The sequence below is a fragment of the Sparus aurata genome, chromosome 9 (assembly GCF_900880675.1).
Source record: "Sparus aurata chromosome 9, fSpaAur1.1, whole genome shotgun sequence".
Lineage (NCBI taxonomy): Eukaryota > Metazoa > Chordata > Actinopteri > Spariformes > Sparidae > Sparus > Sparus aurata.
In genome coordinates this window covers 32,825,370-32,839,300 of record NC_044195.1, presented here as the reverse complement: position 1 = coordinate 32,839,300, position 13,931 = coordinate 32,825,370, and the positions used below count along the sequence as shown (strand labels likewise).

At 42.3% G+C, this 13,931-nt stretch overlaps 1 protein-coding gene across 1 annotated transcript in view; it reads right to left on the bottom strand.

Moving 5' to 3' along the window:
• Nucleotides 1–8,910: 8,910 nt before the first annotated feature.
• Nucleotides 8,911–13,931, bottom strand: part of LOC115587931 (sterile alpha motif domain-containing protein 9-like) — a 6,599-nt gene continuing 1,578 nt past the window's right edge. Inside the window, exons 2-3 of the mRNA XM_030428072.1 lie at nucleotides 13,659–13,728; nucleotides 8,911–11,700 (exon numbers count right to left, since the gene is read on the bottom strand). Of these exons, the coding sequence (XP_030283932.1) occupies nucleotides 9,181–11,700; nucleotides 13,659–13,685 (2,547 nt within the window). The 5' untranslated portion in view covers nucleotides 13,686–13,728 and the 3' untranslated portion in view covers nucleotides 8,911–9,180. The remainder of the gene's footprint in view (nucleotides 11,701–13,658; nucleotides 13,729–13,931) is intronic.

Below are 13,931 nucleotides of genomic sequence, written 5' to 3'. Positions count from 1 at the left end.
AATTTAGATTTATAGCAGACCACACCTCGAGCTATTGCTCTCTGAACCTTGGATTTATGAGATACTGAGCTGGATTGTCTGAGATGAACAGAACAACAGGCTGCTTGATGTTTACAGCTGTTACACAAACTGTTGATTAGGCCATATTTCTTTTATAGTCACTGTTACAACAGGCACTTTCATATACTGTACCTGCATACAAAAGAAAACAGTGCAAAATACTTTATTTTGAGCAAAATACAATCATCATACAGCCACAGCAGTCAAAATAATCTTCCAAACTTCAACGTAGTGTCTGTGTTTAAACATACAGAAGGCCTGTGTACGTAAATACCTCACTTTTGTTGAAGCCAATCTTGACTTCCCCAGGTTGGTTGATGCGAGAGAAGAGTCTGACACTGGATTGTGAACAAGCTGCAGTACTTTATTTAACAAAGATCTTTGGAGAACACCACACATAAAAGATATGCATTCGAGCTAAGCGCCCTGTGTTCTGAGTTCGGTCAGCTGTGACTCTGGGTTTCATTCTACGCGCTCCTCCTCTTGGGCGATCCCCTGAGCTCTTACCATTGGATAGTTTTACTCCTTCCTTCTCTGTGATTGGCTACGTTCGTCTCTGGGGTACGTCACTCACTTTTGGAGCTTGTCCTGCTTTCACCCCAAACTGGTTCGCTCCGCTTTGCTTCAGAGCTATCTCTTCTAACCAGTTCCTATTCTGTATCTTTAGCCTTCAAGGACGCTCTCTTGTTTTTCTGCAGGTTTATACAATTACACCTGCAACATTATGTCTGAAGATATCTACTGTTCCTGTAACTGTGCGTTCTTCACCCTGAGTCACCCCCTGCGTCCCGTGTCTCATGAACACAGTGTACTTTCCCATTCCACTGAATTTCTTCAGTCCACACATTATATTTCATCCTCATAGAAATGGCTCAATATCAATCAAAACAGAGTGAAGCTCCTTTCACATGTAGTTGTGATAAACCCCTAATTAGCAAATTTACATCATTCAGTAAATATAGCGATTTTCCACACTTTTACCTAACTTAATGTCACACATCATCGCGAAAATAGTCCTTTGTAGAATATGCAACAGAAAAAGTCAATACACTACATCACAGCATTTCATATTAAGGACAAGCATGAAATGTATAGGGCCCTATGAAATCCGTTTTATTTTTTCCCAAATTCCGTTTTATTTTTTCCCAAATTCCGTTTTTTCCGTTTTAATTTTTGGGAATTCCGTTTTTTCCGTTTTAATTTTTGGGAATCCTGATTTACTCTTATTAAACTACTAAAAACAGTGTGTTTTCAATGTAAATAACTCAAATGTACACAAATTAAATAGAAATTACCTTAAATTAATTGAGGGGACAAACATATTTCCTCAATACTGTACCGTACAGTACAGTAAAGTGCATCAAAAATATTTTGACTTCATAATGTCTTCATACAGTAGTATATTTTGTGTTTTTATGGGTTTCATTGAATAAAAACATGGTCAGCTCTCAGGCAGATCCAGAAAAGCCTCCCAGCCCAGGCAGAGTCAGCTAAGATGGCTGTGGCTAACGGGGCTAGCTAGCTAACAGCAGCTACTGTTGGCAGCAGTTAACAGTCACTCTGGTATTATATGCAAATAATATGAATCGGACAGTGGCTAACTCTGACACATTACACCTTTAATTATGATTTCTCAGGTCTGCTTCTTTGCAAAACAACAGTGCACCTGACACATACAAGTCGTTCGGGAACTGCTCGGCTCTGTACTGAGGGGTAAATGTCAAGTTTCTCAGCTTTTTCGCCGACAAAGACGGAGCCGTGGGCAGCCACTTCGCCATGCTTGCAATGTTTTGACGGGAGAGCTCAGTCTGTGGGGAGGGGGGCGGCGGCGACTTGTTGTGCCACCTAGATTTGGTTCCCCCCGTGCAGTTTTCCCCAGACAAAAGTTCCTCTTCCACACGAGAACAACATTTCAGTGAAATTATGTCAAATTCCGCGATATTCCGTGTTAAAAAGTAGATTACGTTTTAATCGGCCAATTCCGCGATTCTGTCCGCAATTCCGTGATCGCGGAAATCATAGGGCCCTAAATGTACATGTACTTAGTTGTTTGCATCTTTTGTTACCGTGGTTACAAGCCTGCTCGTGCATGGCAGGCTCCTCTGTGGGGAGGGTCTTTGAAGGCAGGGCTGCAGTGCAGCAGAGAGGAGGAAGGAGGGACCTGGGAGCTGTGATCATTCAAATATTCTGGCCAAGTCCACTTTTTTCTCAAAACTCCAGAGTGCAGCTTAAAGTAACAGATCAGAGTACTTCTCCTACAACTGCAATTTTGTAATCTTCCCAGATCAGGCTCACTAAGGCCTTCACTTTTGAAATAGCATGAATATACTTGAGCAACTTTGTGAAATCACAGGCAATTTTATCTGCTTCTAGATTTTACCATACTGTATCTGCATTGCATGAATATTGTGTCCTGTGATGTAGATAATGGCATCAAATGAGATCTTATTCCACTAAAACACAAAGATATTAAATCTGAAAAGATGTTTATGAACTTTTTGGTATCTGTGTGGCATCTCTCTTCAAATCTAGACAAACGATCTCCTGTGGATGTTTGTCACTTGTTGAGCCATCTGCTTCTTCAACATCAGTGTGGCACAAACTGTTGGGAACCTGCATTCTGACAGGCCACAAACAGGATACACAGCTCCCTAATCATCGCTGTAACACAGCATCTCCAGCAGCCCTGCAGGATGGTGTGTGTGCAAGTCCTCGAGGGACGGGGAAAAGCACTGAATTGTTTGAAAAGTTCAAACTTCAGATGGCAACGTGAGTCACACCGTCGATCATCAAGGGAGGTGGAGTTCTTCTATTTGGTGACCCTGTGGCTTTCTATCACCTGCCACTAGGTTGCATCAAAGATGTATTTTCACCCCGTCTGAACTTCTTTTTGCATCTCAGCCTTAGGCCTGAACAAACCTTTTGCTCAGCAGCACATCAAATCGTAATACTCATATCATGATCATGTGCCATATATTTATACCTGTTGTGTTCAAATCAAAATCAAATCAAATCAATTTTATTTATATAGCCCAAAATCACAATCACATTGCCTCAGTGGGCTTTACAATCTGTACAGTGAACAACATCCTCTGTCCTTAGACCCTCGATTCGAGTGAGGAAAAACTTCACATGTTGATGGAAAAAAAAACCTTTTAACAGGGTAAAAAAAACAATGGAAGAAACCTCAGGAAGAGCCACAGAGGAGGGATCCCTCTTCCAGGACGGACAGACATGCAATAGATGTTGCGTGTACAGAAAAGAGCAACAATTCACAGTTTACAAGGTACATCAACAGAAGATCTGATACAAGTTATGCAATGTTAGTGGAACCAGGAGACGACCGAGCAGGACGAGGCATCACCAAGTGGAGCCCGAGCCAGACGACCTCCTGTCCACCATGTTGACCTGGAAGAGGGCAGGCCACACAACATAATTAGTAATAGACAGAGAGAGGCATCAAGATTTACAGAAATAAAGATATGAGGAGATAGTGAAGCAGAGGAGAGCAATGATCCAGCAGAGCCCGGGGTGTGACGATCCAATCAGTCAGTATTTCAAGGCAGCAGGAGCCCGGAAATGGTAGATGGTCCCAGGGGGCCGTGGTCCATCAGAAGGGAGCCTGAAAGAAAGAGGGGAGGAGGAGAAAGAGAAGGAGGAGAGAGAAGAGGAGGGGAGGAGAAAGCTATAGAGAGTGACACAGCTTGCAGCTTGTGGGAACAGAAAACAAAAACAAAGGTTAGAGAAATGCAGTATTTATCAGAATAAACAGATTGTTTCTCGTCGGCAGCACAGTGTAACTCTAGTAGTATAGGAACTCATTGAGACTGACACCGACCCACTGAAGAAGCTTACAGTTGATATCAGGGCTAATTAAAGGCTAAATCGAAGAAGTGAGTTTTGAGTTTAGATTTAAAGGCGTCAACAGAGCCAGATTGTCTGATGTCAGCTGGGAGGTTATTCCAGAGGAAAGGAGCCCGATAGGAAAAAGCCCTGCAGCCAGCTGACTTCTTTTTGATCCTGGGAACCATCAGGAGCCCTGAATTTTGAGAGCGTAATGCCCGAGTTGGAATATATGGTTTAATGAGATCTGACATGTACAACGGGGCAAGGCCGTGTACAGTTTTGTATGTCATCAGCAGCACCTTAAAGTCTGATCTTAGATGCACTGAGAGCCAGTGCAGAGATGCTAAGATTGGTGTAATATGATCAAATTTTCTTGTACGTGTTAAGACTCTGGCTGCAGCATTCTGAACCATTTGAAGACTTTTGGTGCTCTCGCGTGGAAGACCTGAAAATAAGGCATTGCAGTAATCAAGCCTAGACGAAACAAAGGCATGAATCAGGATCTCTGCATCCGCGGTGGACAGGAAGGACCAGTTTTAGCTATATTGCGCAGGTGGTAGAAGGCGATCTTGGTAATTTCTTTGATGTGCTGATCAAAGGAGAGTGTAGAATCAAAAGTAACACCAAGATTCTTGACGGTTGAGCTTTGAGAAATAACACAGTTGTCGAGAGTTACGGTCACCTGGTCAACATGGTGTCTCTGTCTGGCGGGGGCGATGACCAGCATCTCAGTTTTTTCCAAATTTAGGAGCAGGAAGTTTTCTGCCATCCACTTCTTCACTGCATATAGGCAGGCCTCTAGCTTCGTGATTTGCGATTTGTCATCAGCTTTTAAGGGCACATACAGCTGAGTGTCGTCTGCATAGCAGTGGAAATGTATTCCATAGCTCCGAATAATTTGGCAGAGAGGTGAAATATATAAAGAGAAGAGCAAAGGGCCCAAGACAGAGCCCTGGGGAACTCCATACTTCACAGCAGTAAAAATTGATGACGTACCATTGTAGGAAACACATTGTGTTCTTTCGGACAGGTACGATTTTAGCCAGGCTAGGGCCAGGCCAGAGATGCCAAATTGACTTTCAAGTCTGTCTGACAGTATGCCATGATCTATAGCAGGGGTGTCAAACTCATTTTCAGCCCGGGCCACATCAACATTATGCTTGCCCTTAAAGGGCCGGTTGTAACTGTAAGACTGTATGAATGTAACTACTCCGTAAAATATTGTAACAAATAAGTGTCTCTGCATTTAATTATTATTTATTCAACTGTACAAATATTGAACAAGCATTTACATAAATGTAAAAATATATTTAAGCACATTGCTCTGTAATTATAACTGGTCCCTTTAATTTATCAGGTTAAGAAACCCACCATTACTCCATCAATCACAGATCAAACTTTTCAAATTAATAACTAAGATAAGCCAAATATGATCACACACAAGTTATTACATCAACTTTGTTCAAAATGTTTTTGTCACTATTGAGTTGGGCAGAACTATGGCACACAAATAATTCTGAGCTGCTAAAACACGTCTCACGTGTGTGGCATTTTAGAAAAACAAAAAGCAGAGAGCCTTGCAGAGGTAATGAGAGATGGTTTTGATTACAGTAAATATTTGAACACATACACCTGTAAACACACTGAATATGTGGCATTAACAGAGCACATGAAAAAGCACCAGGAACTGAGGCTGAGATGCTTTGACAGACAGGAAAGTGGGCAACATTGTCCTGTTCCAGCTGGGACCTCCACAGGTGTAGTTTTCGCTGGAAAGCTGTGACCATGTCGGACTTCTTGTGTGATGACTTCACTAATCCAACCAAGCCCGTTTTTCCTCCACACATTGCAGATGCACCATCGGTAGTTAACCCATCAACTTGTCCCACGGTAATTTAGTTTTACTCACGGACCTTTCCACCGCATCAAAAATGTTCCTGCCCGTTGTCGTCATCCCATGCATGGCAGCTACATCCAAGAGCTCGTCGCTGACGGTGAAGTCTGCCTTTACGCCTCTTATGAAAGTGGACAGATGCGCTTTATCCATGTTGTCCGCGAAAAAGCAGGTAACTGCGTGACTCTTCGGCCAGCTGTGTTGTCAGATTGTCTGCTAGTTCCTTAACTCGGTCTGCGATGGTGTTTCTTGACAAACTGATATTGTTAAAAGTCTGATTCTGGTCGGGGCACACCTGCTCACACACCTGCTCACACACCTTTAGCTTGCACCGCTTCACAAATGCGCCCTCCGAAAAACACTTGGACGCTCGGGTGATTTCTTCAGCCACAATAAAGCTAGCTTTCACTGCTGCATCACTTTTAGCGGTAGCTTTGGTGAACACATTCTGCTGCAGCTGCAGTCTGCCTTTTAATTTGTGGACAACTTCTCCATCACTTCTTAGAAATCCGCTTTAGTCAAACGCTGATATGGAAACACTGGGATCTCGCGGCAGGATGCGGTCTTTTCGCGGGTCACACAATGCACGTCGGGTTATCGGGTCATCGACATGCATTGTGGGAGATGTAGTTTATGGTCACTGTACACTGTAAAGCAGTGTAGACTTTTATTTTAAGACAATTGTATACCTTTTAAGCTCTCGCGGGCCACATAAAATGACGTGGCGGGCCGGATTTGGCCCGCGGGCCTTGAGTTTGACACATATGATCTATAGCAGTGGTTCTTAACCGGTGGGGCCCGCCCCCCTGGGGGGGCGCGGACACTCTCCAGGGGGGGGCGCGAGTAGGTTACAGGATGGGAGGAAAAAAAAAATCACGAAAATTCCCCCCATGTCGACATGCAAGTGGTTGGACTATTAAACACACAAACAAATCATCCTTATGGCGATTTTTATGTCAAAAGCGTCTACCGACAAATCTATCTTTTACTGGTGTTACTGGAAACTTTTGTGGTGTTTGGAGACTCTGACCTGAAAGCACGTATCACTCTGCAGTGACTGTGCTCGACGAGCAGCGGGTGCTGCCGTGAGTCCCTCCCCCGTCCAAAAGCACTCACAGGCGGTCAGTCTCTCAGTACCTCGTGCAGCAGTCCAGCCTGCAGTCAGAGCAGAGAGGAGACACACAGCACTCCGCGTCCAGGCTGCGCATGGCCGCCGCCGTCCCAGCCCAGGCTTACAGAGCGGGGTGTGAATGTACCTTATATTACCAAATAATAGCCGGGTTTCAATTAACCACAGGGTCCCTTTAAACGCAGAGTGCAGATGTATATTTTGATAAATAACCAAATAAATGCCGGGTCTAATTCATTTATTTTTTTTAAATCAAGAAAGAAGACGTGACCACTGACACTGCACGTTTTTCTTCTTCGCCTTCTTCACATATTGTGCTTGCTTCCTGTCAGTCAGTATCACATTGATGATCGCCATGGCTCCGGTGCAGCAAAAAATAAAAAGTACGACTTGAAATTCAAACTTTCTGTCGTAAAATATGCAGAGGAAAACTCGGGAGTGCCGCTAGACGTTTCTCTGTCGACCCCAAGAGAGTGAGAGATTGGCGAAAAAATCAAACTGAGCTTCAGCGTCTGTCCGAGGAGGACAGCAGCAGGGCCAGGCTGCCTGCTGGAGGGAGGAGGAAGGCTAGCGAGGAGCCTGAGATAAACATGCGGGGATGAGTTATCAGCAAACGGGCACGCCACGAGAGAGTGTCCCGCAAAATGATCAGGGCAAAATAAATGTGCGCCACTTGAGTGACAGCAGAGATGAGGAGTTTGCAGCGAGTGCGGGTTGGCTGAATCGTTTCCTCCGCTGCAACAACTTCACTTGCAGAAGGATGCCAGAGAATTCACCGAGAAGCTAGCGAAGTTTGTGACATTTTCATTCCGGATTTGTGAGAGGAAGGAATTAAATGCCTGTCCCAAATAAATGCCTGGTCTGTTCAGTGATTGAAACAAATAAATGCCCTGACTATTATTTGGTATTTTACGGTATAATAACTCTCCTGGCTGGGGAGAGAGACATGCAGCACAGTGCTCAGCTGCAGACACAGCAGAGAGGTGAAGAGACGCGACTCATCATGACTGACAGGCATCAAGGCCACTCAGCGTCACCTTACCGACCCGCCCCCAGATATTTCATTCACGAAAACAGGGCCTGTGGCAATTCTGGACAGCTGTTTTTGTTTAGATTTTTCTTCTTCCTTCATGGGCCCTGTGTGTGTGTGTGTGTGTGTGTGTGTGTGTGGAGGGGGGGCCCAACTGCAATGAACCAGCTTTGGGGGGGGCCCAGCTTGCAAAAGGTTGAGAACCCCTGATCTATAGTATCAAATGCAGCGCTGAGATCCAGTAACATGAGCACTGAGGTCGAGTTAGAGTCTAAGGTAAGTAGAATGTCATTTACCACTTTAGTAAGGGCGGTTTCGGTGGAGTGACAGGCTCTGAACGCTGACTGAAAGGGTTCCATTGTACAGTCCACTGATGCATTTTGATTGTGATTCTGGGCTTCATAAATAACATTTCATTTTATTTTTTTACTTGCATCATACACTAAAGGGCACGAAAGGCTAAGAAATGATTAAAAAAACAAAAACCTTGGGGATGTGTTCTACTGATTGCCCATAATTACATAATTACTGATTGCCCATAATTAGTGTTAAAACTCCTGTTTTGTTATTTGCAGTGATTTAATTCATACAATAGGTGTCCTGTGGCAGGAAAGCTAAAGAGACTTTAGGTTTGCTTTAACAAGATTTTTCTTAAATGAAACCAGCTTTTATCATCTTGTTTTTAGGACTTGGAAACTGCAGCACAAGTATAACTATGTATTGTATCTATTAAACTAATTATGGGCAATCAGTAGAACACATCCCCAAGGTTTTTGTTTTTTTAATAATTTCTTAGCCTTTGGTGCCCTCCAGTGTATGATGCAAGTAAAAAAATAAAATGAAATGTTATTTATGAAGCCCAGAATCACAATCAAAATGCATCAGTGGACTGTACAATCTGTAAAGTGAACAATCCCCCCCCAAAATCCCTTTTAACATGGGAAAAAAACATCAATAGAACAACAGAACAACAATATCAACATTGTTAATACATTTTATTGACTTTTATCAGCAAAACAGGGACCCGTGGTACTTGCTCCTCATGGCCATACATTAAAAGTGTGACTACTTGCTCAGCTACTTCAGTGAAGTCAGCATTGCAGTCTCTGAGGAAAGCACAACGGAAAGTGTTCCTGAGAAACCATACAGTTACATACATGAGTTTGATCTGGTAACACAAATCTTGCATGACTGTGTTAAAGTCAAGTTTTTCTTGTTGGTTCACGCAGCGAGGTGTTCAGGCTTTTGCTCCACTGATGCACCACAGGTTAGGAAATTCTTAGATAAACGATGTTTTGAAAATAGACTAAGAATAGTGCCATTTACTTCACCAAGACTGAGCTCATATATGCATCTGGAAGAAATGTCGATTCCGCACCGAGCATCGATTAGGTCTCTCCAGGAGATAAATGCATTCTCCTTGTCACATACACACAGAATTTGCTCTGTGCCTTTGAGCTCCTGAAAGAATGTACTGAATGTCTCAACAAGAGGGTCCATCTCGTCACTCACTGTTGACAAAAGTAAGAAGATGACAAGGAATCTCTTGTTTGGAAGCACATCTTTCCGACACAAGAATGAAATCACATCTCGGATGGAGGCTCCCTTGTCCATCAACCACTCGTCTGTTTCTGACGGTACCTCATCCTCAATACCTCCGTTGCAGAATACCCAGCTGGTATTACAAGTTAATTCTAACTTGTTTGCAATGTCCTCAACTCCTTCTGTGATTTTATAATTTGCTGGTAAATGGACACTCAGTCTACTCTGCTGTTTAAAGTAATGCTGTAATCCATGTTTAGCTGATTCTGGATCAAAGTCTAAAACAGCTGTTGGGTTGAGTTCGCCAAGAAATTCCAGTGATTTAAACTGATCTGGATGTGATTTGTTAGTTACAATCACATACCGCTCAAAGTGTGACTTATCTAATGAGAGGGAACCACCAGTTATCATCTTACTTAGTTCCCAGCCTTGAGTATTGCCTTTTATTACCTTGAGGTGCTTCTCTTCAGATTGTTTTCGAAGTTGGGTTAATTGTGGTATACGATCAACAAACTGGCAGTATTCCATCTTAGGTTTGGCACCTTTGGTTAGTGCGAGGAGATCCCTGCTGCTGCCTCCATCTCGGACAAAGAATTGTGGCTCTATTTCAGGGTTGATTGTACCCTCTCTTTCTCTCTCGAGTTCTTTTGTGTTCATGTTGTAAGTGTGGAAGATATTTTCTCCACAGATGGTTGAGTCAGGAACTATGTCCACTTCTATCACACATTTGTCAGATGTTGTATCATTCGTATTGAGAACACTAACAAATCGAGGAGGTTTGATGCAATTTTGAGCAATCTGCTTGTGTTCATAGTGAAAACAACGATCAATGGCATATTTGAGTTCTGTACCATAAGCCTCTCTGTCCTCAACAACCACACCCAACACTTCACCATGGGGCTTGTCCCCAATTCCAAAATGTATGGTGCCGTTGGTACGGCTGTTTATGCAGGCAGCTGCAAAGCGGATTACCTCATAAATAAATTTATAGATTTTTTTATCATCTGGTGTAAAGATGAAAGCTTTGTATTCATGGCAGGGTTCAATGAAGTCTAAGGCACCAGATTCTATGATATCAAGAATATTGTTCTCGATGTATCTATTTGTAGATTGATATTTTCCAAATGGATAAGGCTTGCATGGTCTTACAGGCTGTTTTCTGGAACTTACTGGTTCTTCTTTCGTTGATATCCCTCTTGCCTGAATGTTGAGTTTTGCTGGCCTAAGGTAATTCAGTATTTCCACAGTCTTTATTTTTGGGTGTTGGAACCAATCCATGATGCCAGGTGATGGATCCTCCTCCTGACTTAATCTTAAGCCTTGAGTACTGCTTTTTATCACCTTGAATTGCTTCTCTTCAGATTGTTTACGAAGTTGGGTTAACTTTTTTATATGATCTGGTTGTACAAACTGGTTGTATTCCTTTTTTTCTGCGAATAAATCACTGCTGCTGCCTCCATCTCGGACAAATAATTGTTTCTGTGGTTTTCTTTTAGGGTTGACTGGTCCTTCTTTTTCTCGCTCGGCCTTTTTTATGTCCACATCAAAAGTGTGGAAGATATTTTCTCCACAGATTGCTGAGTAAGGAACTATGTCCACTTCTATCACACATTTGTCAGATGATGTCATATTCTTATTGAGAACACCGACAAATCGAGGAGTTTTGATGCAAATTTGAGCATTATGCTTGTGTTTATATTCAAAACAACGATCAATGGCAGATTTTAGGTCTTTACCATAAGCCTCTCTGTCCTCAACAACCACCCCCAACACCTGACCATAATTGTCTGTCTCGTCCCCAATTCCAAAATATATGGTGCCATTGGTACGGCTGTTCATGCAGGCAGCTGCAAAGCGAATTACCTCATGAATGAATGTGTTTGGTTTTTTTTTATCTGGTGTATCGATGAAAGCCTTATATTCATGGCAGGGTTCAATGAAGTCTGAGGCATCAGATGCTATGATATCTAAATAATAGTTCTCGATATATCTATTTGTAGGGTGATATTTACCAAATGGATAAGGCTTGCATGGTCTTCCAGGCTGTTTTCTGGAACTTACTGGTCCCTCTTTCATTGATTTCCCTCTCACCTGACTGATGAGTTTGGCTGGTCCAAGGGAATTCCTTATAGCCACAATCTTTATTATTAGGTGTTTCAACCAATGCATGATGCCAGTTGATGGATCCTCGTCCAGACTCTAAAAATAAAAGAGTGCTATTATTATTTCCTCATTTTTAACTCAAATTGCTGCACACTTTGTTGATCATATTAAGTGTTGAAATATTATATGTGGTAATGCACAACAACTTCAAAATGGTTTAATACCAGCCTATTCTCTCTCCCAACATGTCAAATACAGTAGCATGGTCAGTGGCCGTACAGACCTGCAGTGTTTCCTGGGGCATGTCCTGGCAATTCTACTTGAATTGTCATATGCTTCAAATGAAGGTGTAGCGTTCACTAATTAAGCTTCGGTCACACCATCATGAGCTAACACACCTCCATTGACTTCTGTGTTAAGCAATTAACGTGCTAGCTGACTTTGTTGATGTATGTGGTGGTATATGGTTCAACTTTTAAAAGGGAATTTCTTAGGAATTAATTACTCATACATTGACTCTTGAAACAAAAACCAACAGGTTGACATGAACCTATGATTTAGCTTCACCAAAGCTAACGTCAGCTATTTGCAACTTTGGAAATATGACATTATAGCCTGTATTATGTATGAAGTTCCTTCAGAAGTTTTATGGTTCAGTGGCTGATTTACAGTGGGCTACAGTGTTGTGGATATGTTTGTCCTCTATTAAAAGGACACACTATAGAGACACACAATAGAGTGTCCTCTATTAAAATGGACAGGTGCCTCAACCCTAATTTGTTTGTCTTGCCAAATACCTCTAGATGGACTCCCGAGTGTGAAACCTCTCACCGGCTGCATGCTTCCACATAGACTCAGCAGATGCAGCTGACGGTACAGCTGATGGTGCTTTAGATTCAGTCCTGTAAGCTAAGTTCTGATTCATTTCTGTTGGTATGAACCTGCCCGTGTAGGGGCATCTAATGCACTCCTTACATAGGAAACAGACTGCACCTTTTACTTAAGACCAGATTTTTGTTGGCGCTGTCACTTTCTGCTGCCACAAGATGGCAATCCGCCATCAGTATACTTGACCACACCCAACTTTAAGACCAACACACCCCAGGGCACATAGATGGGCGCAAGTGCATTTGCTCCTACACAGTGTCGGCGCTGGCCGTGACAGTGCTAAGCCTTAGATAGAGTCCTCAAAGTCTCTCTGTGTGAAAATCAAATGTTTTCATATCAAAGCAGATGAAGAAAGGCAATAAAAAGCAGGTCTGAGGCTGCAATTAAGCATACTGAGGGGCTGGTTGAAATTTAGTGTGATGCTGAACTGAAAAAAGTAGAATAGATAAATGTTTGTATCGAAAAGTAAATCCAAGTGGACTGATACAATCCTGAGTTTGTTACAACCCTATCACATCATCCTGATACACTTGTCTACAAAATTCAAATGAACTAAATAGTGATTCTATAGTTTCAACATAGCGCGTTTCTTGAACGGCAGGATCATCTACAAGAGTTAAAACGGAATCTATCCAAGCCAGTCATTCTAGACAGAGAGCCACTTAGCTTGTTTGAGATATGGCCAGAGTGCGGAGATGGTTGGAAATGGTGACTAGAGGATTTTTTGTCCGTTTTGATGCTGAGTTCCATTTTATTATTATTTCAATTGGGACTTTTATTGTAGCAATATCCGAGATAAAATATGGTGCATATGTAAAACTATTGCCAGCAAGCTTTACGTTAAAAGTCTAACTTTATGTGGGACTCCTAATAAACATGGCCAGACCGGAACAGAACTACCCAGCTTCTGAGAAGATGAAGGCCAGTGTGAGGACTTTTACCATTGTTTGGCCTGATACTGGCACATAGGTGATACATAGAGCAACACATGCATGATTAAAACACTTCAACATCGATTTACACTTCATGGGAATTTCAAAGCCACTGACCAAGCTGCTATATTTGATAAGTTGGGAGTGAGAGTGTTTTGTTTAATAGGAGGTACTAACTTCAGAAAAAAAGGTTTGATGATTTGTGCTCTGCAGATTATTCAAACTGTTATTTACCTGAACTGTTCTACCATGATCCGCCATAACAGCGTTGGTTCCTTCTGCACAGATGTAGAGATAACGGATGCTGCAAAAAAAAGTATTTGAAAATGAAATTATCAATAGAGGACAAGATGCTGTACTGCTAACACATAAAACACAAAATGTCATGTATTTCAGCTTTAACTTTTCACAAATCTTTACCACTAATGCTGCAATAGAAAGTTAAAAACAAATGTCTGTACATTTAGGGCAATGTTTTGAGCCTCAACTGACAAACCAAACTTTTGC